General features: G+C 31.5%; 1 protein-coding gene across 2 annotated transcripts in view; it reads right to left on the bottom strand.

Annotated features, from left to right (window-relative positions):
* LOC111701634 (uncharacterized) overlaps nucleotides 1-3,437 on the bottom strand; it is a 37,746-nt gene extending 34,309 nt beyond the window's left edge. For both annotated transcript variants that reach the window (XM_023473008.1, XM_023473009.1), the window contains exon 1: nucleotides 3,313-3,437. In XM_023473008.1, coding sequence (XP_023328776.1) covers nucleotides 3,313-3,433 — 121 coding nt within the window. In that variant the 5' untranslated portion in view covers nucleotides 3,434-3,437. The remainder of the gene's footprint in view (nucleotides 1-3,312) is intronic.
* Nucleotides 3,438-19,306: the final 15,869 nt, after the last annotated feature.

Genomic DNA, 19,306 nt, shown 5'->3' with positions numbered 1-19,306 from the left:
TAATCCAATATAAGCTTCTTCCTTCCTTCTCTACCAGTACAACCAAGGAACTACACACCAGGAAACCCCAAGTACAATCAAGGTACATTACACCAGGAAACCTCAAGTACAACCAAGGAACATTACATCAGGAAACCTCAAGTACATCCAAGGAACATTACACCGTACCAGGAAACCCAAAGTACATTTAAGGAACAAATTACACCAGGAAACCCAAAGTACACCAAGAAAAATGAACTCAGAAAACCCCAAGAATAACCAACCAAGGAAAGTTACACCAGGAAACCCCAGGTACAACCAAGAAAATTTAATCAGGAAACCCCAAGTACAGCCAAGGAAAATTAAATCAGGAAACCCGAAGTACATTCAAGGAAAGGTACACCAGGAAATTCCAAGTACAACCAAGGAAAGGTAAACCAGGAAACCCCAAGTACAACCATTGAACATAACGCCAGGAAACCTCAAGTACATCCAAGGAACATTACACCAGGAACCCCCAAGTACAACCAAGGAATATTACGCCAGGAAACCCCAAGTACATCCAAGGAACATTACACCAGGAAACCCCAAGTACAATCAAGGTACATTACACCAGGAAACCTCGAGTACAATCAAGGTACATTACACCAGGAAACCCAAGTACAACCAAGAAACATTACACCAGGAAACCTCAAGAACATCCAAGGAACATTACACCAGGAAACCCAAAGTACAACCAAGGAACATTACACCAGGAAACTTCAAGTACATCCAAGGAACATTACACCAGGAAACCCCAAGTACATCCAAGAAAAGGTAAACCAGGAAACCCAAAGTAAAGCCAAGGAAAATTAAATCAGGAAACCCCAAGAACATCCAAGGAACATTACACCAGGAAACCCAAAGTACATTTAAGGAACAAATTACACCAGGAAACCCAAAGTACACCAAGAAAAATGAACTCAGAAAACCCCAAGAATAACCAACCAAGGAAAGTTACACCAGGAAACCCCAGGTACAACCAAGAAAATTTAATCAGGAAACCCCAAGTACAGCCAAGGAAAATTAAATCAGGAAACCCGAAGTACATTCAAGGAAAGGTACACCAGGAAATTCCAAGTACAACCAAGGAAAGGTAAACCAGGAAACCCCAAGTACAACCAAGGAAAGGTACACCAGGAAACCCAAAGTACAACCAAGGAAAGGTAAACCAGGAAACCTCAAGTAAAAAAAAGTAAGAAAAATAACACCAGGAAACCCCATTATTACAAACTGAGTGTACTGCAGTTTCTGGGAGGAATATAAACAAAACTCGACCTTAGTAGCGCTCAGTTTGTTATTTAATCTGAGCAGCTATGACGAGGATATTGTCGTTTTTCTATATTATTCGACCTCAAATCCACAACTCAAAATATCTTTGTAATTTTTCTCAGTCCCAGGTTTAAAGGGTATCGTTGGTCAAAGTGAATAAATACTAAAGTGGAACAGATTTTAAGTTAAATACAAATTCTAAGTCTGTGTTTGTAAACAAAGGGAGTCCAGTTTCTGTTGTACTGTACACTCCGTATACAGACCAATTTATATATATATATATATATACATATTTCTAAATACTTGGGACATAAAATGTCGTCATCCAACTATGAGTTTGGTCCACTTTAGTATTTATTCACTTTGATCGTTGGTAATCTCTTTAAATGGAGTGCCTTTTGAAATTACAACCAAAGTCCCTTAATATTTATATTTAGATATCTGAATAAATATTTACAAAACTAAATGTTTCATTTGTCAGTCCCAATCTTATTCTATATTATAATTATTTATATAAAGTAGCAGTCGTTTTTAGTCTATTTGTTAGTTGGAATTTTTTATCATATCTAAAAATCTTGACCGATTTGCCTAAAATTCTGATTGGGGAACTTGAAAGAACTACTTGAATATGTTCTTAGCTTGGTTGTAAATTTCTAAGCTGAGTGGTTCCTAAGGTAGTATATTTGTTATATATACAAATGCAGAAAACACGATTTGAATTTAATTTCCAACCAAGTTTTATTTCTTGTTTATCGAATAAAGTACGTACAGTAGTTGATCCAGATTCTACTTGATTGAAACAATAAGGTTCAGGCCAACTGCAACAATAAAATAAGATACTTTTTTTTATCAAAATATGTTTATGCAAATTGTAATAACAAAAGCTATCATGTGCAATTTATACATTATTACGTAAAGTGTCCCTTTGTGTACAATGAACGTACTTTTTGTCCCCTCGTGTGCAATGTACGTACATTTTTTCCCTTGTGTACAACATAAAGGGTGAACCTAAAAAACCACACATAATACAAATTCTTCTCTGATTGTGTAATGCATTATGATTCAAACAGTTTTATTGGATATATTTTAGTGGTAACATACAGGGTGTCTCAAAAAAACTGTGCAGTAGGGGTATTAGTAACTGAGGAAACAATTTTTGTTCAATTTTTACAATCAAGGTGTCATTCGAAAGCTCTATATTTCAGTTATTTCATGATGTGAAATTTTTCTTTCTAGGCCTCATACTTTTTTGTTACAACCAATTATTTGAGCATAAGTCGAAAATCGATTTCCCGGATTTTTCTATTTTTCGATTTTTCATGTCTCATTTTCATTCGTTTATAAAGTATGGAAGAAATTAAATATTTTCGAAATTTTTTTTTAAATCATAAGCTGTTAGTCTTAGGTTTCATTTTTAACTAAAATTTTGGATCAGCGATTATTACTTTTGAAGCTAGAGCAATCTAAAAATAAAAATATCCATTAAAAAAAAAGAAAAGAGAGCTACGGGTACCTCCGAACGAACCTTGACCAGACCAAAAAAAATAATTTTTTTTATATTTTCTTTTTGAAATCAGTTGGTACAATCCACAGCTCGCTATTTCAATCAATTTTTTTTCCATTTTTTCTTGGTAGATCCACTATCAACTGGCCCCAAAATAATAGCTTTGCGGATTTTTATCCATTATTATATGGATTTTCTTAGTAATAATTCAAAAAATCCGTTTGTGCGGTTTTTGAGGTTCATCCTTTACATACGTACTTTGTGTCCTCTTGTTTCCAATATACGACAAAATGTCCCATTGTTTCCAATATACGACAAAATGTCCCATTGTGTACAATATACGTAAATAGTGTCCCCTTGTGTACAATATACGTAAATGGTGTTCCTTTGTGTACAATGTACGTACATAGTGACCCCTTGGAATCCTTGGAATAAAGTTCCAAACCCTGCTTACTGCATATGTTCCAAACCTTACACCGAGTATCAGGTTTGGTCCAAATAACGGGCTGCATTTGTACCTGTAGCACAGACAAGAGGCCAGTTGTCAGGACCCTTCTGACCTCCGTAGGTCCAGGTATCGAATGGTAGCACGCCGGGTAGACAGGCTGATCCCAACATTAGATATACTAATATCAACATTCTTAATTCTATAAAATATGAAAGGAATTGATGCTTTGCCACAAATTCAGTTTTTCTAATCCCTATATTTTATCATCTTTGCAACCCAAAATAGTGACTTTGGGTATTTCAAAATATGAATTCTCAGGTTGCAAAGATATATAGATTAGAAAATTTGAGTTTATGACTCAATTCCCCTGCTTTGGATCAAATACAAGTGATAAAAACTGTTGTTCAAGTCAATGATTGGTGCGATAAATCCATGGTGAAAAAATAAATTCTTTATAATTGAAACTTTTACTTTAAACTCTCCTAAGTAATCCTTCTTGGCATAACTGGTCAGGGAGTCTGCGCTTTCAAAAATATTTTCATTAAATGTAGATTTTTTTTACATACTTTACGCTTGATAATTTAGCGTGCCCTGATAAACGACTATTAATCCTTTCAAAGAAACTCTTATTCGAGTTAAATAGGGTTCGGTCACTTAAAATTTTTTTTGGGATAAGTTTCTATAAGTCGTAGTAATGTTGCCTTTAAGTTCTCAAATCCGACGGAAAACTGATAATTTCCGTGAAAACTCTTTCAATAGGGTAATGCCCCCTAAAATAACCGCACAGGGGGGGGGGGTTGTCTTTCAGGAATTTTCTATATATATATATATATATTAGCATTTTAGTTTATGACATATAAAATTGTAAGTTGATACTGTTTTTTACTCTTTTGCATTTATTGATCTAAAACATTTTTATTTTCTGAGCTATAATTTTCTGTTAGAACTTTACAAGTTTTATGATTTGATTTGTTTTGGAAAACAGTACAAACCGAAAATATATTTTGTAAGTCTGATGTCCAACAGTTGATTTGGTCCAACGTTAGTTTCAGTCCGATATTACTGTTTACTGGTCTAAACTCAATGAATGAATTCAATCAATGAATGATAAATTGTTAAACTATGTAAACTGAGTTGAATCACTTCTGTTTTACACCGATTCAAGAAAAAGAGAAGTGGTTCAACTTGGTCAACGTAGTTCAAATACTTCTTACAATTCATTAAATTTGATCACAGTCGAAAAAGGACACGCCGCTTAAATGATGTTTCATTTGGCGTACAGTCCCGTTTTGCATTACAAAGTATGTGTTTGTACCGTACAGGTTTCCCTAGCTGATTAAAAGTCCGCCTCGTACTTGAAATGAACCTGCACAAAGACTTTGCTAATTAGCAAAGTCTTTGAACCTGCAGAGTTTACGGTACGCAGGCTCATAGAGTGGGGTTTTGTATAATTCAATAATTTGTTCATTAAATATTAATTTTAACATTTTTTAGAGCCTGGGAACTGTAGAACGCTACATTTAAAGCATTTTCGGAGCTGGAAACTTTTAAATAGATGAAATTAGTTAAACTCCCTGAAATCTCTAAAGTTTTTATATGTATTAAACGATTAATAATCTCTTAAAAAGGAAAAGTTGTTCTTAATCCGCCCAATCATTAGTCTTCATCTCAGATACTCACCACTTCCTTCATTCCAAACGCATTTTCTTTTTTCCTTGGTTTGAAAAATACTTGTGTCTAGTTTCAGTTTTATGGGAATTATATTGGCAAACCTTGCTACCCGTCCCCTTCTCAGAATTAAGCATTTTAGAAAAGGATTTAATTGAAACTCTTTTCTTGTGTAAGTTTTAACTAAATGTTTAAAGATAATCGATGACCATAGGTTGTAATATCTAAATGATTTGTTTGAAATTGAATTGATTTTTTACGGTCTAAGTAGTATGTTGCAATTTTCTCAATTTGTATGGCCGCTAAGTTATTCGGTATGAGACGTCTTCAACAATTTTCTCCTTATAGACGCAACATATAGAAGTAAGATTAGTAGCGATCAAAAACGATTTTTTATCGCATTAAGCCTATACCCCCTTTCATTTTTTAGCGAATACTCCCTTTAAACTGTACAATGTATCACACTTATCGTGTTTAATTCTTTCATAAATAGTTTACAATGAAGCCGGAAATTATTCGAATTATGAAAATTCTTATCTTAAACTTAGTTATACAGTCATTGGAATTTTAGATATTTTTTAGTCATGAATCAAATAATAAACGCCCAATTTCCCTGTTTCAATAAAAAACAGGTTTCTTAACATTTACATAAAAATTAAACAGAATTAACGTCAAATAGATATTATCTAGGTAAGAATTATTTGAACAAAACTCGAATACAATGAAGAAAATAAAGGTATGAATATTCAAAACTATAGATAAATTCTGAGAAAGATATTTCTTTGTATGTTAAAATGGGACGTGCAGAGTAAAACACGTGACTATTTATATTGGGTGGCGGAGATTCGTAATTATGCTAATTGAAGAAACTGCTGTAGGCTGTAGAATGTATATTAAGAGAAACGGTTGATTTGTAAGCTGTTTTTATGTAAGAAATATTAGCTTTCCTACAGCCTCCGAAAATAAATATTTACATGCAATTTCTTATGAACACTTAAAATATAGAATATTCGGTATTTTTTGGGTGTACATGAAGCGTCAGCTTTTTTACTTCACACTACGCTAGCGTACACTAGCTTCCGTTTTACGGCAATTCGAACACTATTTGAGTGATAATCACACAGAGAATTAGAACTACAATTAGGAAAACAAAACAAAAACTGTCGAAATTTACAACATATCATTTTTTTCTCTTCTGTGCTAAAGGTTTCAACTTCTTATATTTCATACTATATTGTTGTATAATATTTATTAAGAGTTTAGAGGCGTGCATTAAATATTAAGAAAAGCTTAGTGCACTTCTCTTACTTCTTAGATTTGATCTCACAATATACTATGATTAAATATTTAACGTGTTTGCCAGGACAAATAGAAATTATAAAAAATAAAAAGAAAGATGTGAAAGTATTCTGCCTTTTGATATTGTTTGCTTTTATTACAGTTTGGTTTCTTTGTTTTCTTTTGTTTAGTGTTTTACATTTAATCTTCCTTTTTTTTGGCCAGTTTCAATCAAAATTTTTTTTGCTTTGGCTTTTGTTTTTATAGTAAGATTTGTCACAAAACCTGTATTTAACCCCTCCCACCCCCGGCCCAACCCCACTCCCTCTGTAATACTGTCGGTCAACTCTTCCCACCCCTTGATAGAATTTTGTGTATTTTTTCAGTTTTTCCTTACACACTTCACCTCAAGGTTGACCCTATTCATTTTAATTCAAAACTTTTGTTTCATTTCAAAAAAATTTAAATTTATTTTACCTTTGCATCTATTTTTCGTTATTAAATGTGTTTTTTTCCTCATTTTTTGTATTATCAAATAATTTGGTTGTTTTTGAATAGAAATGAGAAGGATATGTAATATATCGAAATATATTTTCTCTGACTTCCATCAAGTTTTTTCGAAGCAATCTTGACTCTCTACCAACAAGGGAAGGGTTGAAAATAAATAAGTTAATTCAGCTAATGAGGGTGAATATATTGGAAGTTAAAGACTTCTCTGTTAAACAAGAAATTTGAGCGTGATGAAAAGAACTGCACATAGACGTAAGATAATCTTGTTTTTACATATTTTCTTTTAATTAATAGTTTTGGATTCTGGTGTTCTCTATACGCAAGTGACTTGGGGATTTTTGAAGCAGAAACATGAAATGAATTGACAAAATTCAACACCTATATAAAAAAAAAAAAAATTTTTATTTAGATAAAGAATACACTTTGCACAACAAATATTTAATCATTCAATCTATATTTTTTCCCCTCTTATATCTATTTCTAATGATACAATATATATGAACAGGGTGGATCAATAATATATATAAACATGGTGGATCAATAATATATATAAACAGGGTGGATCAAAAATATATACAAACAGGGTGGATCTAAAATATATATAAACAGAGTGGATCAAAAATATATAAACAGGGTGGATCAAAAATATATATAAACAGGGTGGATCAAAAATATATATAAACAGGGTGGATCAAAAATATATATAAACAGGGTGGATCAAAAATATATATAAACAGGGTGGATCAAAAATATATATAAACAGGGTGGATCAAAAATATATATAAAGAGGGTGGATAAAAAATATATAAACAGGGTGGTTCAAAAATATATATAAACAGGGTGGATCAAAAATATATATAAACAGGGTGGATCTAAAATATATATAAACAGAGTGGATCAAAAATATATAAACAAGGTGGATCAAAAATATATATAAACAGGGTGGATCAAAAATATATAAACAGGGTGGATCAAAAATATTAACAGGGTGGATCAAAAATATATATAAACAGGGTGGATCAAAAATATTTACAGGGTGGATCAAAAAGATTGTCCGGTTAGTATAAAAGTTTTAAGTTATCTTTAAAATAATAACTTTTCATATTTGAAAAACAGGAAAGGAAGTTTGGAAAAAATGTTTTCTGAGCTAAAAACTTAATAATTGTGGATATCGTGATCAATGTTTGATCTTCTTTTTTTATAAACCTTAAGATTAATTTAATCTTTCAGCAATCAGGATTAAGGGTATCCAATACAATTAGTGTTCAGCTCTGGACAGTGTTTTCGACTGGTGGTGCATCCTTACTTTTTCCCCGCAAATAATCTGTAATAAACCAGAAAGAAGCATTTTCGTAAGTAATAAGTCATTACCTGAGACTTGGGGGCTGAGGCCCAAATTTAACCCGCAAACCTATTTGATCCACCCATATATATACAGGGTGTCCCATATCATATTAGATAGTCCATAGGTCTAAATTACGATTTTCGGGACTAATCAGAAAACTTAAAAAGAATTAACTGTTTTGAAAAATTGAATAAGGCTAATGTAGGAATTTTCTTGTGGGAAATGCGAGGTTTTTCGAGTATTATAGGTTTATTTTGGCGTTAAAACTTGGAGATAGTCTAATATGATATGGGACGCTCTGTATATTCCTGGCGGATATTTTTAACTATTTACGGAAATTGAATTATCTTTATCCAGGTTTTGCAAACAGTTCCATGCATCTTAAAAATGAAAACTAAAAATACAATTTTTAATAAAAGTTTATCCTTCCTGCGGAAACAAAATTGCATTATAGTAATTTTACCCAAGGATGGATATAAGAAAGGAGAATGGAATTACAAGTTTACCCAAGGATGGATATAAGAAAGGAGGATGAAAATACAGGTTTTTCAGTTTTTTAAGATTTTTAAAATTGATCTTTAACGAAGGAACAGTCAGGGAACAAAAAAGTAGAATTTGACCAAATTATGATATTAATGTAGGCAACAAGACTTTGCTTTAAGCTATGCTGCTGCAGAAATCTGGAATCGGCATTTTAGACGATTAGGTTAATACAATTTTATTCTTCTCAATAGGCCAGGAGTCGACAGTTTTTATCTGTACTAGCGTATTCTTAACTGAGTAAGATTCATCTAGAAAGAAATTGAGTTTTTGCCACAAACTCAAATTTTCTAATTCCTATATCTTTGCAACCAGATGGTATAAACCGATAATGTTTCAAACTTACACTATTTGATCTTAAAGAATTCATGGTTTGAAATATCAAAGGTCTACGACATCGGGTTGCTAAGATATAGGGGGGAAACAGTTAGAGTTTGTGGCAACAACTCATTTCCTTTGATAAAATTTTGGCTGAATAGAAATAAAAAAAAATACTTTATGTTAACACACCCTGGTGGATAATAGGGATTCCTTTAGCTAAATTATGCCAGTTTAGAAGAAATAGAGAATTTATATATTGCAATTAAAACTGCTACTAGAAAAGAGCTGCGAAGCGCCCTAAAAGACTAGTATTTTAGCTTAAAAGTTTTTTTTTCCAGAGAAATTCCAAGAAGCCATATCTATATATAAATTTGGCTTGTCTGTCTGTTTGTATGGGTGTCTGTTTGTTTGTTTGTATCCAATAACGTCAAAACGGCTGAACCGATCGGGCACAAATTTTTTGTGGGACATCACATAACCACAGGGAAGGTTTATGAATGATAAAAAAAATGTGTTTTAAATGTTTTAAATTTTGTTAAAAAATTTAAATTCTTAAAAATCCGCGAATTTTTTTTTAAATCCGCAAAAAAATTTTCTTTTCTAACCTAACAAAAAGAACATGTTCACAATTTAAATAGAAGATGGGCGCGAAGCGCCCTAAAAGCCTAGTTTATTATAAAACAATGGTGCAAACAATACCTTTGTGAATTAATTCTTATTTATTTTTATCCAAATAAAAGGTCACTTAAAAAGCGTTAATAGTTTCTTATTTTATCTACCTATGTCTAAAGATGCCTAATGTGGAAAAATTAAAAATATTAAAGAAAGAAATATTTCTCTCCGGAATGATTGCTTCTGCTTAGTATCTTTAACTCTCACCGACTGGACTTGTTTCCTAATTTTCAAGAAGAAGTAACTATAAGATAGGGACTCATATAAACAGTTTTTAATATCATTATATTCTTTAATTCTTGCAACCTTATAAGAAATGCCTTATATCAACTCTAGATCTAATTTATTGTTCAAACATCTAATTCATTTGTAATTTAGATAAATTGTAAATTGGGATTTTAGCTCATTTTGGTCTGGGTTCGTAGATTTATAGTTGAAGATAGTTCGGGATTCTGAGAATATTGTAAAGAGAAGGTTTGGGATTCGCTGGATATTGATAAGAGAAGGGTTGGGGTTCGGAGGATATTGTTTAGAAAGATTTGTGGTTCGGAGGACATTGTTTAAAGAATGGTTAGGATTCGAAGGATATTGTAAAAAGAAGAGTTGGGATTTGGAGGAAATTGTTAAAAGAAGAGTTGAGATTCGGAGGATATTATTTAGAGAAGGGTTGGATCTCGGAGGATATTGTTTAGAGAAAGGTTGGGATTCGGAGGATATTGTTAAGAAAAGTTTGGGGTTCGGAGGACATTGTTTAGAGAATGGTTGGGATTCGGAAAAGAAGAGCTGGGATTTGGAGGAAATTGTTAAAAGAAGAGTTGGGATTCGGAGGGTATCATTTAGAGAAGGGTTGGGTTTCGGAGGATATTGTTTAGATAAGGGTAGAAATTCGGAGGATACTGTTTAGAAAAGGGTTTGGATTCGGAGAATATATCTTGGAGAAGGGATGGGATTCGGAGGATATTGTTTAGATAAGGGTAGAAATTCGGAGGATACTGTTTAGAAAAGTGTTTGGATTCGGAGAATATATCTTGGAGAAGGGATGGGATTCGGAGGATATTGTTTAGATAAGGGTAGAAATTCGGAGGATACTGTTTAGAAAAGGGTTCGGATTCGGAGAATATTGCTAAAAAAAAGGTTGGGATTCCTAGGATATTTTCTAGGGAAGGGTTGGGATGCAAAAGATATTGTTTAGAGAAGGGTTGGGATTGGAGGATATTGTTTAGAGAAGGGTTAGGTTTCAGAAGATATTGTTTAGAGAAGGGTTGGGATTGGAGGATATTGTTTAGAGAAGGGTTAGGTTTCAGAAGATATTGTTTAAGAAGGGTGGGGATTAAAATTAAATAAAAAATTGAAACTTTTTCTTCTTCTCAATTGCTTTTAAAAAAGAAAGGATATAATTGGAAATGCGTGAAATTTTAATCTAAGGTTGGATGAGTTTGAAACCAGTAAAATTGTCAGCTAAAATCAACAACCAACATTAAATAGGCCTTCTATACTAACCCCACATAATAGAACATTTTTATAACTGTCGACATTTTGTAATACCTGTTGTAATTCTACTTTTTATAATTCTATCTTTTGTATTTGTAAAATTTGTAATTCTGCCTTTTGTACTGGAGCCGCTTCTACAGAGTGTCCCACGAAACACGACAGTTGAGAGACGACTGGAAGGACATCTATGATCTAAATAATATGCGCAGTTGAAAGACGACTGGAAGGACATCTATGATCTAAATAATATGCGCAGTTGAAAGACGACTGGAAGGACATCTATGATTTAAATGACATGCGGTATTCATTTATCAACCAAAGTCCAAAACTTGTCTATGACTAGTTTTTGAAACAATAATTACAAAATACCCCTGGTCCTGGCATTTCTAGAATGTTGTCTGCCTTTTTGTGCTTTCAATATTGCCGGGGATATTAAGAATTTCATTCAGATTTCTATTTATTAAACACTAGCTTAAGTTATCATGTCGTAAACGGCTTTTATTTAAAAATGAAAATTAATAAGTTAAGAATTATTTTGACTTTGTACTTTACTCTACACTCCAAATAACGTAGTAAAAAAATCATTTATTTGGCTCCAAAAGTTCGTTGGTTGCCAATTAGACGACAAAAAATCGCCTTTATTCAACAAAAAAAGAAATGAAATATCAATATTCATTATTTCCAATTGTTATAGAATGTTGGTTCCCAAGAATATAGAGCTTGTATTCAATCTCAGTAGAGTAGATAAATTTCCTCTAGATTAGATTATTCATGGATTCATACATAGTACTTAAATATGATTGTACAATGTACATAATCTTGCTTTCAGAATTCATCAGCATTTTCTCTTATTTTCCTCAGAATATTCATTATTTTCAACAGAATATTCATTTCATCATAATATTCATTATATTCATCAGAATATTCATTATATTCATCAGAATATTCATTTCATCAGAATATTCCTTATAATTATCAGAGTTTTACTATATTCATCAAATTATGCTACATTTATCAGTGTTTCTACTATATTCATCAGAGTGTCTACTATATTTATCAGTGTTTCTACTATATTTATCAGTGTTTCTACTTTATTTATCAGTGTTTCTACTATATTCATCAGTGTTTCTACTATATTCATCAGTCTTTCTACTATATTCATCAGTGTTACTACTATATTTATCGGTGTTTCTACTATATTTATCAGTGTTTCTACTATATTTATCGGTATTTCTAGCTTTCAGAGAGGCTCTCCACCTTTGTCTTACAGTGAGAACCAGAAAACATTTGAATTTTTGTCGTTTTATAATTTAAGTTATTAATTGTCATTCTTTTGGAACATTTTCAACATCTGAAATAGAAGGATAAACAAAGACAATATTCAATCCCTAGTTTTATAGTTTTCACATTAGTAGTTTTAATCTTAATATGTTGAACTATAAAGTAATAATAATTAGAGCAGCTTTTCAGTTTATATTAATATAATATAAATATATAATTGTATAAAAAGATATATTTTTATCCAAATCCAATAATTTTATGTATATTTTGCAATTACATCATAAATAATACAAATAAAAACATCTCATATATTATTATTTTTATATTGATGAATTATCAAAAAAATAGCTGATGGGCCATAAACCATCGCTGGAGCATTGCACTGTGAGTTGTGAGACATTACTGGGACTACTTTGTGACTTCGTAGCTCCTCGAATTTTAATTTTACACACAAGTATGAAAAAAAGAAAAGTTTTTAATTTTGCCACACACTCAATTTGTTGTAATCCCTTTACAACCTAAAGATTTAATGCTTTGATATTACAAACTCAGATAATTTGATCTAACAGAATTAATGTTAGAAATATATAAGGTCTACAACATAGGGTTGCAAAGATATTGGGATGAGAAAATAGAATTTGTGGCAAAGACTCAATTCCTTTATCCAGTTAAATAATAGATTTTTATGACATGTTTGTTCTTCTCAATAGCTCTCTAATAAATTTATATAATAAAAAAGACATTCGTGTATATATATATATATATGTTGCGTACAGCCGGCCAAACGGCTGGACCGATTGGGCTGACATTTTTTGTGGCAAAAAAATCGATTTTTTTCCATTTTTTTTACTTTTTTCAAATCTTTTTTTTCCACGAGCAACATCGGGCCCTTCAGTTAGTGAAGTTATAATTGAAAAGATATAAATTTCATTTTTTTCATGCAATTTACTTTAGCTAAACGTGTTTTAAGCTTATCAAAAAAAAATATCAATCAAGATAATTTTAATGTTTAAATCAAGGATTTCAGGTTATAATTATTAGCAAAGAGGGGAGAGAGAGAGGAGGTTAGGATAGGGGCTAATCTTATTTTGATATCTTATTCAAAAACAGTAAAATTGAATAAGCACAAAGCACAATAAAATGTAATATAGAAAATACGAAAAATCTAATTTGATGTGTAAAAATTTAGACGTCACAGGACTTCAACTAGGACCTTTAGTTTACCGTGAAGCTGGCAGGGGGGGGAAGGTGGGGGTGGGAGAAGAATGGGGAGGGTAAAGAAGGGCATGCAAATGCTGAATCTTTAGGAGGGAAAAGGATGGTTAGAATGCAAAATAAGAAATGATAAAACGCAGGAATATGTAAATTATGGATTAAAACTGAATGCACTTGAATTCAAAGCTGACAGTTTCCAATATTAGGTAAAGAAATTTTTCAAACCAAAAGCTGCACTTGAAAAGGATTTCAGAAAGCAATGATATAGTTTCTAAAATTGTGCCAACTTATAAAGGTATCATTTTCAACCAGATTTTGAAAACCTTTGATCTTTAAAACTGAGACTTTTTGATCTAACAGATTGATAGATTGAAATATTAAAGATATAGGGATAAGAAAATCAGAGTTTGTGGCAAACACTCAAGTTTTAAAAGCAAACACTTAAAATATTTAAATTTGTAAAAATATCTTAAATTTTCTCAAAGGCAGATAAAGAGAAAATTGATCAAATTAAAATGTAATCTAAATTATAATGAGATAGCTATATAAAGTAATAAAGCCTAAAACTCTGATATTCTAATCCCTATATCTTTGCAACCCAATGTTGTTGACGTTAGATATTTTAAGCTATGAATAATCTAAATTTGAAACATCAAAGTATACACCCTCAGGAAGGTACAGTAGTCTTTCTGGTAACCGCCAAAAAAGTTCTTGAAAAAAAAGTTTCCGGATAATAAGTCCTAATATTTCGCATTAAAAAAGTCCCGTGGAAAAAAAGACCTTTTTTAGAAAGTCACCGGAAATAAAGTCCTGCCAATTCGAGACTTTGGTTTCTAGGACTTTTTATGGCTTCAGTATGAATTAATACAAAAATGTCCCCAGAAAAAAAGTCCTATTATAGTAGAAAATGCATGGAAACAAAGGATGTTTATTGTTTACAACCATGCAAAAAAAGGGGCTATTGATATAAAAAATACCCGGATGGCCATATTCAAAGTACAGATGCAAAAAAGTCTTTTTTATGAAAACGTCTTAGACTTGACCTCATTTTCACAAGATTTAAGACTTTTTTCTTGTCTTTTTTCTTCTGATATATTTTTATCATGACTTTTTTATTGTGATCTTATTTCCTAAGACTTTATTGGCAGCCCCCAAACTATTTTAGGAAGAAAAGTCCCTGGAATCAAAAACACAGTGAAATTTTTCCAAGGACTTGAGAAAATTCGGACTTTTTCCAAAGTTTTTATTTCCAGGTTTTTTTTCCCGAAACTTTTTTCCCGGGACTTTTTTACATAGATTTGTTTTTCTATATATCTATCTATCAAGAGTTGGGGGCAAAGACTCAATTTCTTGATTATTATTTATGAAATGTTTTTCATAACAGAGTTTATTATTTATAATATTTATGCAATATATACTAGAATGTACTGAAAACTTGCCAAACGTGTTGATAGGATGTATGAGAGGTTGAAAGTGTCAATCATGATGATAAGAACAGGTTAGGACTCAGATATCTGTTTTTTCTCCGACTTCAACCTTGAAGCTTAAGAAAGTTTTAAAATATAAACCCGGGTATTAGAGACATAAATAGGGCAATAAAACGTAAATTCAGCATAAAAATGCAATTTAAAACCGGGAAATGGAAAGTTGACAGAATACACTTTTTTGAAATAATCAATTACTTCCAGGGGGGATAATACCTGTGTGCTCAGTAAGCTGTACTGTACACTTACAACTGTTTACTAATATTGATGTACTATAGGTTAGGTCAGAATCAACTTATAATAAACAAATATGCAGTACGCTCTCGGTATAGTTTATGGCCTATAAAAGGATTGGCGTACATCATCACTCTATACACTATAAACTCGTTAATTGCTTCGCTTTAATTTAAATTCATTTTTTGCTTAGTTAGTTTTCCAGATTTAATATTGCATACTTTATTCTGACAATTTTTTCAGAATAAATTATGCAATTTGTGAGAAAAGAAATATTAAAATCAGGCACGTTCTGTAAAACAATAATTTATAATAAAGAATCAATTCAAAATTTAAAAATAGAAGTTGTGGAAGATTAAATTTTACGTGTTTATTTGATCAGAAAACGTTATGTTTTCATAATGTAAAGTCTAGACAACAGCTTTTATACGCAAAAAAATAAGCCTAAATTGGGTTAAGAAAGATGTAAAAAATGTCTTAAAAGTTTTCAGGTATTTTTAAGCATATTCATCCAAAACTTGTTGCTGTAAAGATATTTGTTCTTATATAATATACGTCTTTACGTCTTCATATATACCTTGCTTGTCTGTCTGTCTGTTTGTTTGTCAGTTTGTGTAAAGTTAACGTCAACATGGATAACTTTATACTTGATGATATAAAAAGAGTTCAAAATATTTGGTGTTTTTTCATACAAATGAGATGTTTATAAAAATCGCAAATGTAGTTTTATTATTACAGAAGAACATCCTATCCTATAAATGATTAAACAAAGGAATTGAGATGTAGCCACAAACTCAAATTTTCCAATTCTTATGTTTTTCCCATCTGATGGTGCAAACCTTTGATATTTCAAACTTAGATTATTTGTTCTCGCAGAATTTATAGTTTAAAATACCAAAGATCTTCTGTAGAGGGTTGCAAAATCAGAGTTTGTGGCAAAAACCTTTCTTTCCTTTAGGAGTTTAAAAACCACTAGTGTAGTTCATAACGTCATATTAAAGTGTACTTTTCGAATTTATTATTGTTATCTATATATAAATTTGGCTTGTCTGTCTGTCTGTTTGTCTGTTTGTTTGTTTGTTTGTTTGTATCCAATAAACGTCAAAACGGCTGAACCGATCGGGCCCAAATTTTTTGTGGGACATCTAGGGAGCCCAGGGAAGGTTTATGAATGATCAAAATTTCAAATATTTGTCTCCATCAAAATTCGATCGTCATTAAATTTTTTTAAATTTTGAAAATCCGCGAAATTTTTTGTGAAAATCCGCGAATTATTTTTGTTTTGTTTTACGATGTACACAAAGAGAACATGTTCACAATTAATTTAGAAGATGGGCGCGAAGCGCCCTCTAAGGCTAGTACTATATGTTTTACAATAAGGAAAATATGTAAATAGTTTTTCCACAAACACCTGTACATCTGAATAAAATTAACACTTTTTTCAATTCTAATGAAATATTCAAAAAGGAATCGAGTTTTTGGCACAAGCTCAAATTTGCTAATATCTATCTTTGCACAGAGAATTAATGGTATAAAATATCTAAGAGTTTCATGGATGTACAATTATCCTAAACCCTAAATTTGGTAAATATTGGGAGGTAGCAGTTAGTCCAGGTTTTACCCAACAATATTGCAAAATTATTAGAAATATGGATTCTAATAATATTTCATGATCTTTCTAAAATGTATTCCTGAATTTTCCATTTGTGTGGTCTTGACAAAGGATTTGAAAATATTGATAAATTTTCAATTCAGAAAAGAACAAAAAACTCAAACTCTGATTTTATAATCCCTATATCTTTGCACCTCAATGTTGTAGACTTTATAAATTTCAAACTTATATCTGTTAGATTAAATAATCAAAGTTTAAAATATAAAAGGTGTATACATAACCTTGCTTAGAGAAAGAGATGAGAATATTTTTAAAGACTCAATTCTTTTTAAATCATTATCTTTAACCTTTTTAAGGGAAATATATCAAATATCAAATTGTTTGGCAATTTTGAAAAAAAAAATAAGAAATATCCATTATTTTAAGTCACAGAATTAAAAGAAATCAAGTAAATCTTCACAGTCAAATTTAGACTTGTCTGTTTGATAATAGGTAGCTTATCACTTAACCCAAAGTAATCGAGCCTTTGGCACAAACTCTGATTTTCTAATCTTTATATCTTTGCAACCGAATGTATTTCACCAAACTATGAAACCTTTTAGATCAAATAATCTAAGATTTAAATATCAAAGCTAGACACCATAAGGTTGCAAAGATATAAGGATTGAAAAATTGAGTTTGTTCCAAAGATTCAATTTCTTTCTGCACAATCCCTTTAGCCTTTCTGATTTCTTATCAATAAGTATTTTTTAACTTCTAATATTAGTAATTAGTGTAAATTCCATATTCAGGGGCGTATTCAGGAATTTGTCCAGGGGGCTTAATTTTTTTTCTTTCCAGGGGGGGGCTCAGCACCTGTTGGTACCTGTAAAACCCCCTGAAATAAATAGATTTTACTGGTCCAGGGGGGACATAGTCCCCATAGCCCCCCCTGAATACGCCTCTTTCCATATTGTTTACATACTGTGTTATCTAATGTTTTGCAAAAGTTAGGTATTTACGAGATTAAGCAATAAAAGCATATTTCGGCTTTTTTAAAGTTATAATTGGTAAAACAAGAAAAAGTTATCAGGATTCCAACTCAACTTCTGGAAATTTTATCTTTTTAAAAACAATATAAATTTTATAATGAAACTTCATAAAACTCATTCAATTAAAATTACTTTTAACCCGAATGCATTTAGTAAAATACAATGACAGTGGAATTATTTTTAAAGAGTTGAAGAGGACTGTGAAGTATTTAGGCGTAATTTTAGAGGGATTAAAATTCGATGATTATAGGTTGAAATATCTGAATGTTTTGATGGGAATTAAATTGATCTTTTTTACAATCTGAGTCAAAAATTGCAACTTTCTGAATTTGACTGGACGCTACGTTCTTCGATATGAGTCGTTTTTTATTTTACAATTTTCTCCTTATAGACGCAACAGATAGAAGTAAGAATAGTAGCAATCACCATCGAATATTTTTCGACGTAAGCCTATACCCTAAGCCTATAAGGGACTCTCAAGATGTAGAATCGCATGCCCGATTCAGTTCGGTACCCTTTAAACCTTCTTCATCTGCTGAAGAATTACAAAGATATCATTAGTTTTCCAGCTGAAAATAAAGTGAATACGGGTAATTTCCTAGAAAACGATTTCCCCCCCCCCCTTCATTAAAAAATGTACATGACATTTTTTTATGAGTTATTATAAATAATAACTCATGGCTGCAGCGCGATCGGCCCCATGCCTGTCCTAGTCGCGGTTTAGAAATCGTTCTCTAAGAGGGCCTCTGCATACGTATCTTATCCACAATAGCAGATACAAGCTGTTTTATACTTCACCTATGTTCCTGGAATTACAGAAAATTTGAATTTGCTTTTGAATTTTTAGAAAAACTTATCAACTTAGGATTAAATCAGATGTAGATTTTATTCTGCGAATAAAGCAACATTTTTTTGTAACAATGAATAATATATTCGTTAAAGAGACAGTAGGCATAATGATTCATAAAGTGATTTGTCTGATTCACAACGGTATCCTTACAACCATTGGCTTATCAAGAATGACGGACTTATTTTTTTTGTATTTAACGGAGGAAACATGCGACTTAACTGGTTTTGAGTGTTAACATGATAAATAAGAGTTTTTCCGTTATCTTTGATCTGCGAAGGTTTTAAAGGGACCGCTATGAATCTAAAATGTCATTTCATAAATGTAGAAGCCCTTGAAAATTCGTCTACATTCCCTTTAAAGATGAAATAAATTGTATTAAAACCTAAAGCAGTGCAGCGTATGCCAGCATTCTACATAAAGAAAACAATAAATAGAACAATAGATGTAAACACTGTAAAAAAGTCTGTGTACAATATTCAAAATCGCGTAAAACTATTCTCGAGTTAATTGTATAAAAGTGTTCAATTAGTTT

This window comes from Eurytemora carolleeae, unplaced genomic scaffold (genome assembly GCF_000591075.1).
Source record: "Eurytemora carolleeae unplaced genomic scaffold, Eaff_2.0 scaffold355, whole genome shotgun sequence".
Taxonomy (NCBI): Eukaryota; Metazoa; Arthropoda; class Copepoda; order Calanoida; family Temoridae; genus Eurytemora; species Eurytemora carolleeae.
The sequence above is the reverse complement of the archived record's forward strand: the minus strand, read 5'-3'. Positions and strand labels throughout refer to the sequence as shown.